The sequence below is a fragment of the Gorilla gorilla genome, chromosome X, assembly GCF_029281585.2.
Source record: "Gorilla gorilla gorilla isolate KB3781 chromosome X, NHGRI_mGorGor1-v2.1_pri, whole genome shotgun sequence".
Taxonomy (NCBI): Eukaryota; Metazoa; Chordata; class Mammalia; order Primates; family Hominidae; genus Gorilla; species Gorilla gorilla.
In genome coordinates this window covers 30,534,693-30,556,166 of record NC_073247.2, presented here as the reverse complement: position 1 = coordinate 30,556,166, position 21,474 = coordinate 30,534,693, and the positions used below count along the sequence as shown (strand labels likewise).

Below are 21,474 nucleotides of genomic sequence, written 5' to 3'. Positions count from 1 at the left end.
ATGCCCAGGGTGGAGTGCAATGGCGCAACTTTGGCTCACGGCAACCTCCACCTCCCAGGTTCAAGCAATTCTCGTGCCTCAGCCTCTCGAGTAGCTGGGACTATGTTTATGCTACCACACCTGGCTAATTTTTATATTTTTAGTAGAGACGGGGTTTTGCCATGTTAGCCAGGCTGGTCTCAAACTCCTGACCTCAGGTGATCTGCCCACCTCAGCCTCCCAAAGTGCTGGGATTACAGGCGTGAGTCACTGCGCGCGGCTAGAACTCCCGTTGTACCTTCTTCTGATAACCGTGTGTAGAGGATTTTGTGGCAGAATGGTGATAATTACATGCCAAGTTTTGGAGTCGGGGGTCAGGGGAGGGATCCATTCTCATTATTATTATTTGACCTTGATGTCAAAGTACTATGCACTTTGTATTGTTTGGGCTTCGCCCAATTCTACATTTGGTGGGGAAAATGGCCCTTCTCTTAGCTGTGCAATTGTGATTTAAGAAAATCATTTAGGAATCATTTGAATTGTTTAGTAATAATCTTACATGTCTGCATTTTTCTGGAAAATGTAATTCAGTTAGCTGTTTTAAAAGGAAACCTATGGGAATTTAGTGGGCATATTTTGTAAAAATCTATTGACGGCGTAGATTCGTATATAGTCTTAAAGTAGTTCCCTATTTCTCCACTTCTTTCTTTTCAAGGACTTTTTGGCATCTGTATACAATTTTTTTTTTTGAGACTAAGTTTTGCTCTTGTTGCCCAGGCTAGAGTGCAGTGGTGTGATCTTGGCTCACTGCAACCTCCCCCTCCTGGGTTCAAGAGATTCTCCTCCCTCAGCCTCCCAAGTAGCTGGGATTACGGTGCACGCCACCACGCCTAATTTTTGTATTTTTAGTAGAGACGGGGTTTCGTCATGTTGGCCGGGCTGGTCTCGAACTCCTGACCTCAGGTGATCCACCCGCCTCGGCCTCCCAAAGTGCTGGGATTACAGGCATGAGCCACTGCGCCCGGCCTGTATACATTTTTTAATTGTCTATACCTTTTGGATGTCTATACCTTCATCCTAGTTGTCAGTAGTTATTGAACTTAAATCCTAGTTCTAGACTTGCCTCATTCAAAAGTATGAATCATGACATCTTTGAAAGGGGCACGTTGCAAGGAATGAATTGGGTGATAATAGTGACTTATTGTCACCATTTAAGAGAAAATTTAAGCCAGTTCAGAAAATTATAGCAGGTAGTAAATGGATTAGATCACTCATTGTCAGAGTGTGGTCCCTAGACTAGCAGCATCAGCATCATCTGGGAATTTATTAGAAATACAAATTCTCAGGCCCCACCCCAGACCTACTAACTCAGAAATTCTAGGGGTAGAGCCCAGCAATCAGTTTTTAATAAGCCCTCTAATGGATTCTGATGCACACGAAAGCTTGAGAATCATTGGATTAGAACCCTCCCCCACCCAAAAAAATGCTCAGAAGAGTTATTAAGCTATTGCAAGAAATGGCATCTTCCTGAGAGACAAATTTAAGTTGAAACCACCTGGTTCTGCTCTTGTCAGAGATAGAAAATGGAATAAATGGCCACTGATAGGTCTTTGTAACCATATGATTCCCCTGAGGTTAGTTCCTGCCTAGGTATTTGTTTCCAAAATAAGTATCCCAAATAAATACCAGAACTTCATGTAATAGTCGAAGAAATAGAATTCAGTAGTCAAAAGGGATTAAAAGCAATTTATACATTTACTGGAGACTAGAAAAGTGTCAAAAGATGAATTCCTAACATGCAGCTTTTTGCCTAGTCCTCTGGCTCCCAGTATTATTTGTGCACACACACACTGACACACCCACACACTGTACCTTCCAAGAGTCACACAAAACCCTTCCCTCACTCAATTCCTAGTCAGAACTCTCCCCAGAAACAGTCCAACGTGGCTCATGGCTTCCTAGTCCCTCATCTCTCTTTCACTTCCTTCTCTCTTTTATTCCCCCCATCCCCCACCCCCATGCAGCATATTTTTCCCCTTTCCAGTATCGATTAATGAAAACTGATTCATTTCTCACAGTCCTGGAAATCTACCCACATACATTCTCCATCTGTGTAATGAAACCCCAATAACTGATTCATATTGGATGGGTAGAATGGAAAAAGCCAAGAACATAAAGACAGAGTTCTCTTTCTGGTGGAGAGAGAGATGGAGCAGGCTTATCTCTGGTTGAATGGGGCCTCAGAGCTGTTCCACCTGAAATTTCATGATTTGGGATTTTGAAAGTGCCAATCATACATTAAATTGACTTTTTAGGGTTTTCTTTTTTTGCACATTGTACGCTGGTATGATTAAGCCTTCATTTTAACACTGTTTTTGTTTGTTTGTTTGTTTGTTTGTTTTGAGATGGAGTCTCATTCTGTCACCCAGGCTAGAGTGCAGTGGCACGATCTTGGCTCACTGTAACCTCCACCTCCCAGGTTCAAGTGATTCTCCTGCCTCAGCCTCCTGAGTAGCAGGGACTACAGGCACACACCACCACACCCAGCTAATTTTTTGTATTTTTTGTAGTGATGGGGTTTCACCATGTTGGCCAGACTTGTCTTGAACTCCTGACCTCAGGTGAGTCGCCTGTCTCAGCCTCCCAAAGTGCTGGGATTACAGGAGTAAACCACCGCGCCTGGCCTCATTTTAACACTGTTAAGGGTTGTTTTGTTGATGTTCTCAGAGTGCCTTTAATGGTTATGAATTTCATTTTGAAGAAAAATTAGGTTGCTACACAATTTCGCTGTTGGTTTTCCTCAAAAGTCCATTGTATTAAAGCACTCATCCTGAGTTATGGAGATAATTGAGATTTAGCCCTACACTGAAAGAAATTTAAATGGAAAGTTTAGTGACCTTATGGGATTGTAATTGGTTTTGAGGTTTTAAATGAAAAATATGAGGTGGGAGTATGTGATGCTTTCTGAACAAAAACAATATACCCTCATGCAATAATGAAAAAGGTTCTAGATTCTGTCAGTTGATTTTCAGTTCCCACTTGCAAGATTGAAAAGTTCAATTGGATTTCAGGCTTTATTATTTTCTAGCATATTTTTGCATAAATCATTACCCTTGCCTGGAATTTCCAACTCCTGCCTTTCACTGATCTGAATCTGACCCCACCTCCTCTCTCCCAGGAGAGCAGCAGAGTCCAGAAGAAATCACACTGGATTAAAAGTCAGAGAGATAATTAGACTCCTCCCACTTAATAGGACATTGGATGGGTGGGTCACTTGATGTTTTAAAGTCTCCATTTCTTTTTTTTTTTTTTTTGAGACGGAGTTTCACTCTTGTTGCCCAGGCTGGAGTGCAATGGCGCAGTCATGGCTCACCGCAACCTCCGCCTCCCAGATTCAAGTGATTCTCCTGCCTCAGCCTCCCGAGTAGCTGGGATTACAGGCATGTGCCACCACGCCCGGCTAATTTTTCTATTTTTAGTAGATGGGGTTTCTCCATGTTGGTCAGGTTGGTCTCGAACTCCAGACCTCAGGTGATCCGCCCGCCTCGGCCTCTCAAAGTGCTGGGATTACAGGCATGAGCCACTGCACCCGGTCGGGGGGTTATTTTCTAGATTAAAGAAATGGGCCGGGTGCAGTGGCTCACGCCTGTAATCCCAGCACCTTGGGAGGCTGAGGCGGGCGGATCACGAGGTCAGGAGATCGAGACTATCCTGACTAACACGGTGAAACCCCGTCTCTACTAAAAATACAAAAAATTAGCCAGGCGTGGTGGCGGGCATCTGTAGTCCCAGCTACTCAGGAGGCTGAGGCAGGAGAATGGTGTGAACCTGGGAGGCGGAGCTTGCAGTAAGCCAAGATTGTGCCACTGCACTCCAGCCTGGGTGACAGAGCGGGACTCCATCTCAAAAAAAAAAAAAAAAAGAAAAGAAAAGAACCCCTCTAAAAATAATGGCCAGCAACATTTAATGAGCATTTATTATACGGGAAGTTCTTCCCACACATTTCATGTAACCATCACAGCAGCTGTTTATCACAACACATTTATCATTTATTGGCAGTTTTTTTCATCCCCTTTTAAAAATAAACACTCATTTTTATTCCAACTTGCTGACATTTATTTTTGCTCCCCAGTTTTACAAAGTATAATTAATAACAAAGCTGTTGGGATTGTGTGACAAAGATACTTTATAGAAATATATATGATTTTTACATACTCACATGTACCACATAGGTTTGCCTTTGGAACCAGATATATCATCTAGATATTTGGGATGAAAAGGAAAAACGGGCAACCTAGAAGATTTGGGAGAAGGCCGCAGATAAGATCAACTAGGCTCTGGATTTTAAGCCTTGTTGTGGAACACTCCCTGATGTGGTTTTTGGTATTTTGCCTTTTTTGGGGTGGGGGGGAGCACTACAAATTCTTTTATTGCAATATAATTTACTAATAATAACATTAATCATTTTGAAGTGTAATCTGGTGGCATTTTGTACATTTGCAATGTTGTGAAACTGTCACCACTGCCTAAAATACCATCACATTTTCATCACTCCCAAAAGAAATCTTGAACCCATTAGTAGTGTTTCACAATGTCTCCCATCCCCTTCATTCCTTTTTTATGGCTGAACATTATTTCATTGTATGGATGTATAACACCATATTATATTTATCCAGTGTGATGGTTAATTTTTAGTGTCAACTTGGCTGGATTGGGGAATACCTAGAGAGATGGTAAAGCATTATTTTTGTGTGTGTCTGTGAGAGTGTTTTCAGAGGAAATTGGTGTGTGAGTCTGAGTGGACTAGGTGGGGGAAGATCCACCCTCAACGTGGGTGGGATCCTCCAATCCCCTGGAGGCCAAGACAGAACAAAAACTGAGGTGCTCAGTATATGTTACTGCTTCCCCTTCATGAACTTGACATTTCTTGAGTGCTTACTGTGCACAAAACACTGTGCTAGGCTCTTTGGGGGCTACAAGAAGAAATGGGACATAGCCCTGCCCTTAAGAAGCTTGTATCCTGATGGATGGATTGGAAAGGGAGGGTTGGCGAGAGAGGGCATCGGGAGGGTAGAGTTTCCTGTGCCTGAGGGTGGTGAATGAGAGAGGGAAGGACCCGAATGTGAAGTAAAGAGGAAAAAGGTCTGTGAGAATCAGAGCACTGATGGAATTCAATGGAAAGATTAATCTGTGTGTGTGTTGGGTGTGGGGCTATGGGGAGCAGCTCATGGAGCGCCTTCCTTTCTTTACCCTTGTATTCCTCCCACAACTCTAGCAGAATAATGGGTACAAAGATGCCTTAAAATGTTGGTTGTTTTTATAGACACTTCTGGTATGAGGTTAAAATATTCTGCAAATGGAGAGGTTTCCATCAATGGGACATAATATTCGTGGCCCTTTGATTCAGCAACTTTTTGAGTCCCTCCCAGTCTTTAGGGTGCCAGAGATTCAGAGATAAGACAAGAGTTTAGAGGACAAGGGTCAAATGAAAAGACCCAAAGCCTGGCAGGGTGGTGCACACCTGTAATCACAGCGACTGGAGAGGCTGAGGCAGGAGGATTGCTTGAGGCCAGGAGTTAAAGATCAACCAGGGGCAGCATAGCAAGACCCAGTCCCCCTGCCCCTGCCTTCCACCTCCACGGAAATCAAAACAAAACAAAACAAAACAAACAGACCTAGACAATAGCATGTAGGACAGTAACAACCTTGGCAAAGGTAAACACTGTGGAGGAATGTGGCAGGTGATCAGTCATTCCTTCTGCAGACTGTTTTGGGGCTCACTCTGCTGAGCTCTGTCATACAGAGAGTAGCCACAGGGAGGGCCCTGCCCTGTAGAATCACCATAATCTAGAACACTGGTTCTCAAGGTGTGGGCCCTGGACCAGTAGTGTCAGCCTCACCTGGAAGCTTATTAGAAAGGCAGATTCTCTGGCTCACCCCAGACTTACTCCATCGGAAGCTCTGGAGGTGATGTCCAGCAGTCATTTTCACAAGCCCTCCAGTTGGTTCTGATGCATGCTCAAGTGTGGTGAGCAGTTGTCAGGTCTGGATGCACATTAGAATCACACGCGGGGCTTTTAAAGCAACAGTGCCTAAACCACACCTAAGACTGACTAGATCAGAGTCTGAAGGGAGACCCAGGCATCTATATTTTTGAAAGCTCTCCAGGTGATTCCATTGTATAGCCAAAGTTGAGAAGCGGTGGTCTCCACATGCTTAAACAGATCATCATAGTGCAACCAAGAGTGACCACTAAGGTGGGAAACAGTGCCTGTGAGTCCACAGAGCAGAGGATGCCTGGCAACCCCTTGAAGGGATCAGGATGGCTCCCCAGAGGAGGTGAGGACCCTTCATTGTATTTCCTATTGGATGAGCTCTTCATTCCTCCTTCCCTTTTTTTCTGGACATTGCAGTTGCACAAATCTGAGTGTGATCGGAAAGGTTATTTTAAAAATCATTTAATGTGATTAATTTTTCAAAGTTGAACACAGCTGGCTTCCCTTTAAAACTTTGTATTTTGATAGTGGTTCTTACCAGTACCATGAATAATTGACTAATATCAGGTCATTAATATTCTATAGGAGAGTACTTCAAGCTAATAAAATTCATTTTAAAATTAGTTTTTAAAAATGTGTTCCTGCAGCCCAGGGATAATAGGATCTCAGTCAAGTATGAGATTTTATGCTTTTCTGTTAACATAAAATAGTTGTTTGGCTGCTTAGTATCCCTGTTTTATTCCAATTTTTTTGTAGGAATTAATTGCCCAGGAAAAGACCTCTGTTTCAGAGTTGCAAGTCTGCCTGGATGCTGTTGCCCTGGGAAACATTATTGCATCAACAGTGGGGAAGGGGTGGCTCTGACATGGGTGCTCTTTGTCCTTCTCCTGGGTAGGGCATCTCTGAGAGGGTATCCCCTTTAGGTCCTTCCAGGGCTTCACATTTGGGCCAGATTTTTTTAAAAAATAATTAAACTTTTGTATTTTGAGGTCATTGTCAATCCACATGCAGTTATAAGAAATATTATAGGCTGGGTGCAGTGGCTAATGCCTGTAATCCCAACATTTTGGGAGGCTGAGGCAGGAGGACCGCTTGAGGCCAGGAGTTCAAGATCAGCCTGGGCAACATAGTGAGACTGCATCTCTATAAATAAATAAATAAATAAATAAATAAATAAATTGCCGAGGCCAGGCTCGGTGGCTCATGCCTTTAATCCCAGCACTTTGGGAGGCCGAGGCGGGCAGATTACGAGGTCAGGAGTTTGAGACCAGCCTGACCAACATGGTGAAACCCCGTCTCTACTAAAAATACAAAAGTTAACCAGGCGTGGTGGCGCATGCCTGTAATCCCAGCTCCTCAGGAGGCTGAGGCAGGACAATCGCTTGAACCCGGGAGGCGGAGGTTGCAGTGAGCCGAGATCGCACCACTGCACTCCAGCCTGGGCAACAGAGCGAAACTCCGTCTCAAAAAAAAAAAAGAAAAAAAGAAAGAAAAAAAGAAAGAAAAGAAAAAGCCAAGCATGGTGACACACGCCTGTAGTCCCAGCTACATGGGAGGCTGAGGTGAGAGGATCGCTTGGGCCCAGGAGTTCGAGGCTGCAGTGAGCTGATTGTGCCACTGCACTCCAGCCTGGGTGACAGAGTGAAACCCTGTCTCAAAAAAAAAAAAAAATTACAGAGAGAGCCCATGTACCCTTTACCTGGTTTCCCCCAGTGGTAGTATCCTACAAAACTATAGAACAGTATCACAACTAAAATGTTACCACTGATACAATCAAGACAGAGTACATTTCATGATGCCTTTTATAGACATCCACTTCCCTCCCACCCCTACCCTCTCAACCCCTGGCAAGCATGTAGGCATGAATCTGTTCTCCATAAGTTCTTATGGAGTTCAAAGGTAAAACTGGGTCCCTGGTTTTAAAAAAAGAAAGAGATGGCCATAGACTGTGGCTCATGCCTGTAATCTCAGCACTTTAGGAGGCTGAGGCAGGAGGATTGCTTTAGCCTAGGAGTTCCAACATCAGCCTGGGCAACATAGGGAGACCTTGTCTCTACTGAAAAATAAAAAAATTAGCCAGGCATGGTGGCACATACCTGTGGTTCCAGCTACATGGGAGGCTGAGGTGAGAGGATCACTTAAGCCCAAGAGTTGGAGGCTGCAGTGAGCCATGATTGTGCCACTGTACTCCAGTTTGGGCAACCAACAGAGTGATATCCTGTCTCAAAAAGATTAAAAAAAAGATGATAAATGCACACAAATAGGGCACATAGACAAAGGATGATTGGGTAGGAAAGTTAGACATTTTAGGATTTCAGGCCATACATAAAGACTTTCTTTTGGAACTGAATTCAGCACTGTATTAGTCTATTTTCACACTGCTGATAAAGACATATCCAAGACTGGGAAGAAAAGGAGGTTTAATTGGACTTACAGTTCCAAATGGCTGGGGAGGCCTCAGAATCATGGAGGGAGGCGAAAGGCATTTCTTACATGGCAGCGGCAAGAGAAAATGAGGAAGATGCAAACGCAGAAATAAAATCATCAGATCTCGTGAGACTTATTCACTACCATGAGAACAGTATGGGGAATACTGCCCCCATGATTCAAATTATCTCCCACCAGTTCCCTCCCACAACACCTGGGAATTATGGGAGTACAATTCAAGATGAGATTTGGGTGGGGACACAGAGCCAAACCATATCAAGCATTACTTCTTGGATACACTGTGTCTTTAGAGGGCATCTCCTGGTGTTAGTGTTCACAGTAATCTACCTCAATTCCTCTGGTTTAAATCTGGCTGTGTTTTGGTAATAACTGGTTTATTTGTTAGAGGCCATGGTTTGTGCTCCAGCCCTCCTTACCTCGGAATGAGCTCAAGGGCTTTTCGACAGCCTTTGGGAGAAACATATAGAGTCAGAAGGTAGAAGCTGGAGATGAGTTAATTTGGCTTCTCTTGGAATGGATATTCTCAAAATGTTTGCTCAACAATTAAGCAGAAGAAGCAGATGCTGTGTGGAAGAAGCTTTACTCATCCAGTAAATCTCAATCCCGACTGAACTCAGACCTCCTTATCCACATGTGCCCCAGAGCAGCTAGACGTGCAGGGAGAGAATCACAGGAGGGAGCTGCCAGGCTTCTCACTGCAGGGTGGTAACCGCCAGCCACATGTGGCTATTAAGTGCCTAAAGTGTGCCCAGTGTGACTAAAGAACTGAACTGTAACTGTACTTAATTTTGATATGAAATTTAAAAAGCCATGTATAGCTCATGGCTACCAAATGAACACAGAGATTCCACATTGCCCATGTTGGGCTGTTTGAGTCACTCCACCCCTTTCAGTGGGATAAAGCTGAATTTAAAAAAGAAAGAGACGGCCATGCATTGTGGCATGAGCAAGGAGAGGCCTTACAGCTTCCCCCAGGGTCCTCTGTAACCCCTTCCCCACCCAGCATCAGCCCTAAAACATTGCTGAGCAAACATTTTCAAACCACTAGTGTGAGGAGGAAGCTGCTAATTAGCCTGCCTGGACAGGGGCCACATCTGTGTCCAGCTGGGCCAGCGCTTGGCTCACAGTACTGCTTACTTCATACTGCTCTAATGAGTCACACTTGACTTCTCTTTAGATTTGCAAGCTCATTCTTGGGGCCAGGTTAAGATTTGTTCCCTGCATGCATCACTTCGTTACAGCACTAAGACTAAGGTGTTACATTTCTTCCTGTGCCAGGGAAGCAGCACAGAAAAGCAGTAACTGAGAATGTGGGTCCTTTCAGCCAGATGTGAGAGATTAGGAAAAAAAAATTTAATGGTTTTTAAAGTGGGTCCTGAAGCCAGTTTCTTTCATTGGAATCTGGCTTCAAGTGCCTCTGTTTCTACACCTGTAAGACAAGGATCATCACAGCACCTCTGTCATCATAGGGTGGTTGGGCTGAGAAAGTCTGAGCAGTGCACTTTGTCCTTGGGAACTGCTCAGTTACTACCTCTTATTATGATGATGCTGGTGATGATGACTGTGAGCATGATAATAAAGATTTTCCGGAAAGATGATTTGAAGGTGTGACTCTCATGTGTGTCCATGAGAGGGCAGCCTAAAATCATGCATGTCTGTGGAACAAGCAGCCTCTGTAAAGCCTCGAGGTAATGTGGGCAGTTTCAAGTGTGTTTGGCCCTTTTTCTTCTCTGTTTTTCTTTTTTCCCTCTGTTTGAAGAGTGCTTTCAGCCATTTTCAGGCTTACTTTAGATACGGAGCAGGCCCATGAACACCTAGAGGGCAGCATGGGCAGTACAGAGCTAGGTTCAGGCCCTGCCTGGGTGGGTGAGTTTGTGTAGGTGCCGATGAGAGCGTCTGTCTAGGCGTCCTAGGCTTTTCTTTGTAACTTTTCACACAGAACTAATTCTTATTAATCAGACTCTTGAGGTAGACACTAGAACCTGTGTTTAGAGAAAAAAGAAACCTGATTTTCTATGCTTGTTCCCCTTCCACTAACTTCACACCTGCCTCTGAGCATTGTGTGCATGCATTGGGGCCACCATGTAAGGGGACAGTGGCCGGAGCTGTATAGACCCAGAGTTGCATCAGCCACACATGGCTCTGGAACACACCAGGGGAGACTGAGTTACAGAGAGAGCAGAATAAGAGTCCTCAAACCATGTGGGAGCACAGAGCATCATAGGGCTGGGGGACTGTGGGGGTCTTGAAGATGGGCAGGGTTTAAACAGGTGGAGCAGGGTAGAATAAGGGATGGCATGAGCTAGAAGGTGCATGGGAGAAAGGGCAGTGCTGAGGTCAAGTTGGGAAAAGAGTTTGGAGTCAGATTGCGGGGTGGCTGGAATGAGCTGAGGAGTTGGCCTTTAAATTTTTGATGACGTTCATATTGTTGATAGTGTCATAATGATTAAAAGATGACTAAAAACAAAATGAAGAATGGCACTTGGATTTTTCTAGTACTTATCTCATTTTAATATCCCTGATATATAATCTAGGCTGCAAAACCAGATGTATGTGGGGAATCATGACAATCCAGTGTTTGTCACGCCATCCCCCTTCCTCATTCCCACTGCCTACACTGTGGGCCAGGCCTTCAGGCCTCCCTCCTGGACAGCAGCAGGAACCTCCTTAGAAGAAGCACAGGTTTCTGTGGCAGCAAGGCACACTATGATGCCAGCTTGTGATGCTCCCAGAGAGGAAGGCACAGATGCTGGGGAAGTGAACCTGGTTATATTAACGTGAAAGCTGACTTCTAAAGAATGGTGTGCTTAAATATTATATAGATAATATACTGGGTCCAGTTGTAACAGAGTGCAGTAAATTATTTGTAATCCTAAAATGATCACGAAGATCCATTTAATCTTTTGTTTAGAAAGCCCTTTAGGGTTCTGCAGGGGTTGGTTGGAGATGAAAAGCTCCAGGGATATTTCTCAGACATTTTCGGGGAAGTTGTCATTTGTTCCATCTTATTTGTTGTAGATATTTGGATGATTCTAAGATACTAAGATTGACATTGGCACAAACTTGGCAGAACCAAAATTGAACTTGAGTGTTGTCTTTCATAGTGCTCACCCAAGGAGCTCATATGTTGGCTCCTTTCAGAAAGTAGGCCGGGCACGGTGGCTCACACCTGTAATCCCAGCACTTTGGGAGGCCAAGGTGGGCGAATCACCTGAGGTCAGGAGTTTGAGACTAGCCTGGCCAACATGATGAAACCCCATCTCTACTAAAAATACAAAAATTAGCCATGCGTGGTTGCACGCACCTGTAATCCCAGCTACTCGAGAGGCTGAGGCAGGAGAATCGCTTGAACCTGGGAGGCAGAGGTTGCAGTGAGCCAAGGTCGCGCCACTGCATTCCAGCCCAGGCGACAGAGTGAGACTCTGTCTCCAAAAAAAAAAAAAAAAGTAAAATGTTCAGTGTCTGTGTAATGAGCAGTATTCAAAATTTTGTCCATTTTTGTGCTTCTCCTCTCCCCCAGGTGGTCCTGCTTCAGGCTTGGGAGCCTGACTAGACGAGGCCTAGTGGGCTTCTCTGCACACTGCCAGGCCCGTCTGTCACTTACTGTACTTTCTGACCCCTTGTCTGCCTGGGGGCAAAGGATTAAGGAAGGGGCTTTGTTCTCTGGGGCTGATGTTGGCCCAACTACAGGACAACTTGGCAGGTGCATGCGAAAGTGGTAGCTGCTGCCCCTCAGCTGTGTGTGTCATGGAGAGTGACAGATTGGACCTCCTTTGGTTGAAGTGATGGAGATGGATGATGTGCACGTGCAGTCAGACTCCGGTGCCATGCCCAGTTGCCTATAGTACTTAGCAGATGGGGAAAGAGTGAAGAACTGAAACATCATCTAGTTTTCTCCTTTGTAGGCATGGAGGGATTTTTGAAATCAGATGAGAGGCAGAGATTGGCCAAAGAAAGACGAGAAGAAAGAGAAAAATGTCTGGGTAAGTTATGCACTTTGGCTCTTTTGGTCCAAGGGAATGGAGATATGGTGGTGTCTTTTCTGAAGATTCTTAGAAATTTGTGAATGAATGGGAACTAGGACAATCGCTAGATGAACATGGAGAATCAGGCGTGAACCTACACTGCAACTGGCATGTTCACAAATAGGTAATTTTCAGAATAGTTCACTCGGCAAACATTGAACCTCTGCTGTGTTCTAGCCACTGTGTTAGGGTCTGCAGTTACGATATTGAAGAAAGAGAAACAGTCGCTGCCCCTGATCTAAGGAAGTCCTAACACCTTCAAGTGTCAACTGTGTACACTCCCTCAGGTTCTCTCTTGGGAATCTAAAAGGGCCATCCTCAGGAGAACTGAGAAAATCAGCACTTGAGTCATTTTATATTTTAGGACAGAGAGCCCTGGTTGAGAAAGGCCGTCTTGCCTCTTGCAGGCTGTAGACAGATTAGTGCAGAGTGTTCTTCACAGGATGCTGAGGGAGACAGCGTTTCCCCATTGCATTGAGACAAATGAGGAGCTTTCAGGTTCTTCTCTTCTTCACTGCCTCCTGCTGGTCGGTACAAGCATTGCCTCCTCCAGGGAACCCTTCCCTGCCTTGGCTAGGTGGAATTAAGGGCCCCTTAGTAAATGCCTTGAGGGTAAGGCAAATTTTATTCGTGTGTTTTACCCCCTGACTTAGCTCAGTGTCTGGTGCTTGGTGCACACACAGTTAAACTGCTTTTGAATGAACATAGCCTTATAAGCATCATTGCTCAACCTAGCATATAGTTTAGCCATTATGCACAAGTTTGACTCAATGACAGCCGTCATAGTCATAGCTCCCACGTGGGGAGGCACTTACTGTGAACTTCACGGTCATCATCTTGTTCAATCTTAACAACACTGTGATGTGGCAAACATGACTGTCCCCACATCGTAGAGGAGGAAACCGAGGCAGAGAGATGATCTAGCTAACATGCTTAGGGTTACCCAGCTAGTGGCAGAGGTACCAGAACCCTTTATCTCAATCACTGCATGCTAGGATCCTACCAGGCTCTTTTTAGGGCTCTGCTCTTGCTTCCTTGTTTTTGGTCTTAATCCAAACTGCATGGGATGCTCTGGTAATGACACCTCTCTTCTACTTTCCTTCCCCAGCTGCTCGGGAGCAACAGATCCTGGAGAAACAGAAAAGAGCCAAGCTGCAGTACGAAAAGCAAATGGAGGAGCGATGGCGAAAACTGGAAGAGCAGCGGCAGCGGGAGGACCAAAAGAGAGCTGCTGTGGAAGAGAAAAGGAAACAGAAGCTCCGGGAGGAGGAGGTAAGGCCCAGGTGCACCCTCCGCCACCTTCCAGCCCCCTCAGCAGGGTGCTCAGAGTGCCTGGGCATCCTGCCCAGCTCTGGGGTAGGAGAGAGACCTGCCATGCACCTTCTCCTTGGTGGCTCCCATGCCTTCTTTCAGCAGCATGACATGAAACTCGAAGCAGCACCGACATAGAACCGCAGAGACTTACCATTCAACTCAGGTGTTAATTTGCTGTGTGATCTTGGGCAAACTGGTTGGCTTCTCTGGGCCTTGATTTGTGTGTCTGTGAAGTGAGGGTTGGATTTGGCAGTCTCCAATGCCTCTTTTAGTCATAACCTTTTCTGACTCTAAGACTCAAAGGGTCCCTGGTGGTCTAGTAGATAGGGGAAAAAAAAAAGACTCAGAGGAGATTGTGGATAGCGGCTGGGTGAGGTGAATCTGAGGATTACAGATGGGAGTTCATGCCTCCAGGGCAGGCACAAGGCCAGAACAAGAGCTTGTGAGGTTGAGAACAATGTGATCCTGTCGGTTGCTACTGGCAAATTAGTCTACCCTCAAATACCAAGATACTAATATATTTAAATTTTAATGTAGTTCTTTGCTTTAATTGCTCTTTCCAGTTACCTTTTAAAAAAGAAATGGCACATAATTACCCCTACAGAGTTCTTTATTACTAAATTTTGAAAATATATTTAGAAAGCATATTTGGATTATAGATTTTCTTCACGATTATATTTTTAGGATGTAATAAAAACCTTATGTCAGTTGATGATAATTTTTTATTCATAAGGTATAATGATTCATCTTTTAGTATGAACAATATAGAGGTTTGGTAATCTCCAACCCTATAGGATATAAAGATGTTTGTACAAATTCTGTATTTTTTAAAATCTCTGAATGGTTGTTTATCACTATATATATTTACTCCTTCCTTCTTTTTTTTTTAAAGAACACATACGAAAACACACACACAGTCAGACCCATCTTTGTCCAAGAAGCACCCTTTCATGGTGATTTCTTTCCTCCTCTTAGAAAATGAGGTCTAAGCCAGTGTCTTAGCTATGGCTCACCGTTACTGGCTGCAGTCTGATTGCTGTGCCTTCATCTGCTCCCAGTTCAAATGTCAGCTCCAATGCCAGCTCTACCACTGAAGCAGCTGGTGGCCAGGGGCAAGTCATATGCCCCTCTAACTCTGTCTCCTTAGCCCAAAACAGAGGTAGTTACAGGAATTAAAAGAGGTGACTTTTGTAAAAGTGCCCAGCAAAGCACCTAGCACAGAGTAGTCGTTCAGGAATGTTACATTCTGTTTAGTTACTTCAGCTGAGCTTGGCTAAAGCAAGGTCAAGAGGGTGCTACCCACAAAAGCTTATGAAACAGAGTCAGTAGATGGGAAAAAGCCACAGTATAATAGGCTGTTTTGGTAACTTGGGACAGATTTCTCCGTTCCTAACTTCTGTGTTTGTCAAGAGTTGCTGGACTCACCCATTTTCTTCCCATCCTCCATTCCTTGATGACTTAGAGCTTGTCCTCTTCCTCCATGATCTCTCCATTTTGAAAGCTTGTCACTGCTGCTTCCAGGAAGGGGTACTGTGAAGTCACATAAGACACTTCCCATGCTCTGACATATGCATTGTCTCTGGGGGCTGCTTTTGAGGCAATTTCTGTTTATAATTTTTCTCTACGGAACATTAGTGCTGGAGGCATGTTAAATTAAGTAGAACAGCTCCCCCTTCTTGGAGGTGAGGGAGTTTTATGCCATATGGTTGGTCCTGATGCAGCTGAATCTTTTGTGGTTTCCCTTCTGGGTAATTTTCTATTTGTGTGCTTCCTTGCACCCCTAATGTGGTGGAGGGAAGCAGGAGGCTGCCCGACCGACCCTTGTCAGCCCAAGCTGAGCTTGGTTCCCTCTTCTCCCTGGGCACAGCAGGGCAGGGCTGAGGGCTGGGCCTCCTGTGGTTGTGTAGCAACCCAAGGAAACAGCATCCTCCTTCTGCCACCTGTTCCTGCCCTCAGGGTCCCAGGGGACCCAGGTGTAGCTTAGGGACTTGCCACACACAGGCCGGCTTGTTAGCTACATTGGGTCGGTGCTCTGCTGGCACAGAGGCCTTTTTGGCATTCTCGTGGGTGACATTTAGGGAGAAGGGATCAGCCTGCATTACGGAAGCCCCTCTTCAAAGGAAACCCTCTGCACTGGCCCCTATGGTTCAAGGGGAGCTCTGGGAGGGCTGCAGCCTGCTCAGTGCCTGGCTGTGGATGTTCTCCATTCTCTTCTCAGTGTCAGATTGAAGTCTTTTTTTTTTTTTTTTTTGGTCATGTTCTGTCTCTGTCAGCCAGAGAAAAGCCTCTGCAGGAAGATCATTCATCCTATGCAGGCCATTTTACTTCTCTAGCCTGTTGGAAAGTGTTTGTTGCCCACCAAATCCTGCCTCTCTGGGTCTGATACTTAGGAGCTCATGAGAGGCCTGTTGACCCCACCCCAGCCCTGCCCTGGCTCTGTATCCCTATGGTTGCCATGATGTCACTCTTGATAACCCCTCATGTCTGTGCCAGGGCAGAAGTGGGTACCACCAATGGCCTGTCTCTCAGAGGTCTTAAGAGTTGGCAGAGGTCTTAAGAGGTCTTAAGAGTCGTCAGGCCTGTCCCAGGGAGGGGTCCCAGGGAGGGGTGGGGTGGTTCTACTGTCCACTTGACACCCTGACCTTAAACTCATTCTCTTGCTGGAGGCCACCTACTCCTTAAGTTAAGTTCTTAGAATCTTCACGTGCCACACAGCTCCCAGGAACCAAGCTACCAGAACAAGTTCCTGTCACCTGTGTTAGGGCTGACAACACAGTATGCCAGCCCATTCTCAGGGCAGTATAGCTCCCTGACCAGTGGCCCTGGAAAATTGGATTTGGAAAAGCCAACTTCATGTTCCTTATGCTAAACAGAAAAGAGAAAGGCTTCTTTCTCTTTCTTTCTTTCTTTTTTCTTTCTTTCTTTTTCTTTCTTTCTTTCTCTCTCTCTCTCTTTTCTTTTCTTTCTTTTCTGCACACATCCCTGCTGAGGACCGCTGGGGGTGTGTCCCTGCAGTGTCATCCCCAGAACACATGTAATGGGCCGAGCATGGTGGCTTATGCCTGTAATCCCAGCACTTTGGGGAGCCAAGACAGGTGAATCACCTGAGGTCAGGAGTTCAAGACCAGCCTGGCCAACATGGTGAAAACCCATCTCTACTAAAAATACAAAAATTAGACAGGCTTGGTGGTGCTCACCTGTAATCCCAGTTACTTAGGAGGCTGAGGTGAGAGAATCACTTGAACCTAGGAGGTGGAGGTTGCAGTGAGCAGAGATCGCACCACTGCACTCCAGCCTAGGTGACAAAGCAAGACTCTGTCTCAAAAAAAAAGAACACATATAATGGCAGTTGAAGAGGCACAGCCACCCCCTACCACCCATTCCTGCCAGAGACTGCTGTCTGAGTAACAGTGTCTGGAATGTGCCCTGCTGGCAACCTTTAATACTGTTCAGCCAGTTCAGCGGGGTCACCTTGGTCGTGATTCTCCAAATTCATCCAGACAGATCTAAAGCCAAAGCTCAAGGCATCAAGTGTGAGGCTCGCTCCTTCCTTCTTTCCTTCCTTATCTCCCTTTCCTTCCTTCCTATCTTTCCTTCCTTCCTCTCTTTCCTTCCTTCTTTCCTTCCTTCCTATCTTTCCTTCCTTCCTCTCTTTCCTTCCTTCCTTCTTTCCTTCCTTCCTATCTATCCTATCTTTCTTCCTTCCTTCCTATCTTTCCTTCCTTCCTTCCTTCCTTCCTTCCTTCCTTCCTTCCTTCCACCCTTCCACTAAGCCCTACCTAATAGAGGAGATTCTAGGGACAAGGATTTGCCTTGCCCTTTCCCCATCCTCTGTTGATCATCAGATGATACTCAGGAGAACCAGAACTTGGCAGGAATTGCAGTATGCAGTTCTGATATTTATTAATACTGTTTTTCTAATGTGATGGAACTTTCTCATGCTCACTTTCTGTTGCTCAGCCTTTCCTCTAACCAGTGGCTCTTGCTTGGGGGTCCCATGACCAGCAGCACCTGGGAACTTGTTAGAAATGCAGATTCTCAGCAGGCTCCACCCCAGACCTATTGACTCAGAAACTCTGGGGATAAACCCCAGGGTTTTAATAATTCCTCCAGGGGATTCTCCTACCTGATCTCTCAGATTTGAGAACTGTTGCTCTAAATGGTCCTGATAAGAATCTTCCTCTTTAAATTCAGATTCACTTAGCTTTGGTTAAGGACTTACTGCATACTAGTCATTATCCCATAGACTTAGAGTGATCTGGTGATGTAGGTAAGCTCATCCCCATTTTATAGGCAAGGAAACTGAAGCCCAGGACTGAAATGTTAGCTCAAGGTCACAGGGATAAAAAGTGTCAGGCAGAGGTGGGATTTGAATCCTTACCTCCTGATTCCAAATCTGAGATCCTTTCTGTTTCGTCATATGAAGGAACAAAAAGGTACACACAAACACGAGGCAATACTGACCTATACAGGACTAACCTTAAATAAGACTTGTGCACTGGACAAGTTTTGTTTTCTGTATGTATGAATCACCTCATTCTGACTTTTGGGGGTTCCATAAATCCTCTTCTCTTAGAACTTGCTTATCATCTATTTCTCATCATCTCTCCAAAAGTGGGTGATACAAAGTGAGTGTGTCTTTCTCTCAGGGACAACTGTGTTTTCATCGGCCTCCTCAAGGTCTGAAGGAATGAATCTCCAGTGGTGGGATTTGGAGCAGCTCAGTGGACTGGGGATGGATGGCAGGGGTAGTTTTTCTAGAGGCCACTGAAAAGTCCAGGGGCAGGTCTGGCTTTCAGTGAGCACTCATTCCCTTACAAGGGTGCCCCCCAGATAGCTGATCAGTGGTCAGGCTGGTTCAGTGAAGCTCACTATTCTTTGTTCTCATTGGTCCCCTAGTAGAGAAGGGACCACTTTGTGAGGTCCTTCTGGCATGTAGGAAATCTACCGTAACCCACCCAATACTTAATTCACTCTAGGATGAAAGGTTTCAACACTTCAGTTAGGTCATTGGTTAAATACTTTACGTTAAACCGTATAATGAAATACTATTCAGCCCCAATCTCGAGTGGCTGTACTTCAGGCATCACATGGCAGAGAAGTTCTCTTCCTTCCAAGCCCCAGCTTTTATCAGGCAGACTGCCAGAGTTGGCCATCATCGTTTAATGGGCCAGGGTCGTGAGGACTGGACTCTGCCAAGGCATGCATACTCATGATTGTAGAGTCTCAGGCCAAAAACAAGAGCACAGTTAATAGCTAATACAAATCTAAGACTTACAGGTGGTAAAAATCCCCCTTTCTGCTCACAGGTCCCTGGAGAGGCAGTCTCTTAGCAAAGTGCTATTCAGAGAAAAATTATGCAGAGGAGGCTGAGATGTGGAGAAGCCAGATCCTCATCTCATCCCTCTGGTATAGACAGAAGGGATAAATCCAGATACCTATTAAGTGACCTTTATATGTTTCTAGTAAGTGTGACATAAAGGAGCCTTTCCTGATCTTTAAGTCATGGTTACTCAGTTGATGATGTCCTAAATTAATTTTGCTTCTGTATGTGTTTTTTTAAGCCATGACAATTGTATCTTTTTGTTTTAGAATCAGGCTATGATTAGCCCAGTTCCTGGAGCACCTCAGGGTTGGGTTTTATGAGGGCAAAAGGGTGTCATTATAACTGCTAGCTCAGGCCTTCTCCAGTGGAGATAGGGAGAGGAGTTGGTATTTGCAGTGTCATGGAGGTGGTGGGGAGTGCAGAATTAGAGCACCTTCACTGCAGCACCAAGGACAACTTTATGAAAGTAACAATTTGGGTAATACAGGAGAGTGTTTTTGATAAATACTGTTACGAGAGAAGCCGAAGCCTAATGGTTGTTTTTCTCTTCTGGTTAAAAATTACTGGGTTCTGCCTCCCTGCCTCCTCCACCTAAGTAACTCTGGGAACGCATGGATGCTTTTTTTTTTTTTTTTGTGGCCAGAAGGTTCTTTACTCTTGCCTCTTGAAAATTTTGAAATATGCAATATTATCCCAGATTACTATATAGCAGAAAAGTGTCACACTATGTAAAACAGTTGGTTCCCTTTTAAGAAGTTCTAAGATGAAAATGCAGCTTTGCAAAATAGATCTCAGTGTCATGTATCACCCCAAAAAACTCAAATTATATTTGCATTAAAATTTTCTCAAAGCAAAATGTTTTATGCTTTTAACTAGAAAGGATGCTCTTGGTTCTGGAGCAGAATTCCAGCTCTCCTGGATAGGGCAAAATGGCTTGAGATAGGCCTCAAGGAGTTAATGCTTATTGGGCATTATTCCTAGGGCAGCTTCTCCCCAGGGAGGGGAGGGGACAGGACACACCGTGTTTGGGTTGAGAGCCAGTGCTAGCCTAGCCGCATTGTTTACTCTCCACCTACTCAGAACACGCTGGTGTGGCAGAGCACGTATGCCTGGGTTTTGGATGCTGAGCACAGAAAGCCCCATTTGGTGACTCACACTGTGCACTGAGGCAGCAGGCAGTGTGGTGGGGCTGGGTAGTTAATCTTGTTAGCACTTGCCTTACGCAAACTGTGTAGGAACGGCTGGAGGCGATGATGCGCCGGTCCCTGGAGCGCACACAGCAGCTGGAGCTGAAAAAGAAGTATTCGTGGGGAGCACCACTGGCCATTGGACCCGGAGGACATGATGGTGAGTGTAGGGTTGCCCCTGTATTTCGGGTCCTGGGTGGGAAATAATGGAGCAGGCAGGGGATTATGGGCACCACTGGGTGTCTCCAGGATCTGGGGGATGCTTTGCACAGCTTTTCAGAGGCACCACTTTCAGATGTGATGTTTAAAACTGCCAAGATTCCTATGCATGCATTTGTTATGAAGGGGATCTGTGCATTCTTCTTGATAGCAAACAGCAGTTGACACAAAAACTGGGCTTTGAGGGAGAGCAAAAGAAAAGACTTTGAACGCAGAGCCCAGTGAGCCGGGCCCAGCTGGCAAGCCCAGGGATGTTCTGACTTCAGGGGAGGGAAACGGCAGGAGGCTCTGTCACTGTTTCAGATGCGATCAGGAAAAGCAGAGTGGCAGTTATCCTCCAAAAAGGGCTGGACTATTTCCTGCTTCATTTTAAATTTTTGTTGCTTTTTCGACTTTGTTTCAAGGTGACTTATTTCATTACCAGTTCAAACTCATCTTTAAATTTTCAAATGTATAATTTAATGTATGGATTGTTACTAGTCTCTGGATGGCTTTTCCTTCTTTTCAGTGTCTCACTACATTTCAGCGATCTTAACATTCTATTATGCAGGAGGTGTGTGCTAGCTCTATCTGAGAGCAAATGGATTTGTGTTTACAGGACAGTTCTTGATTTTGCCGTATTGTGCTTTTCACCTTTGGGCAGTAGATATACTTTATTTTTTCTTTTTTGAAAAGTCAACAACCCATTTCAGTTACTTTTTCTAATTTCTTAATTAGAAACTAAGAAGCAACAAGAAATTGGGACTTTTTTCTTTTACCTCTCTTTGCTCTGATTTTTTGCTGTGTAGGTGAATCAGAAAATACCCCACCCCCTCCTCTAGGTTTAGCAGCCAGCACCCTCCCTCCGGATGCAGGGACCACTGCCGCAGCTGCCGAGTCCACCAACGGTATATCCGAGCATCACTGTGCCATAGCATTTTGTGATAACTGTTCTGATCATCCTCTCCCATCACCATGTCTGTGTCAAGCACTTTTACAAT

General features: G+C 45.1%; 1 protein-coding gene across 9 annotated transcripts in view; it reads left to right on the top strand.

The window, feature by feature from the left end:
* The window catches only part of MAP7D2 (MAP7 domain containing 2), a 111,422-nt gene that overhangs the window by 41,186 nt on the left and 48,762 nt on the right, over window positions 1-21,474 (top strand). For 6 of the 9 annotated variants that reach the window (XM_055376746.2, XM_055376745.2, XM_019019692.4 and 3 more), the window contains exons 2-4: window positions 12,329-12,406; window positions 13,557-13,720; window positions 20,324-20,435. In XM_055376746.2, coding sequence (XP_055232721.1) covers window positions 12,329-12,406; window positions 13,557-13,720; window positions 20,324-20,435 — 354 coding nt within the window. Of the gene's footprint in view, window positions 1-12,328; window positions 12,407-13,556; window positions 13,721-20,323; window positions 20,436-21,282; window positions 21,382-21,474 lie in introns of all 9 variants that reach the window. The other 3 variants (XM_019019688.4, XM_019019690.4, XM_019019691.4) reach the window with 2 other exon arrangements.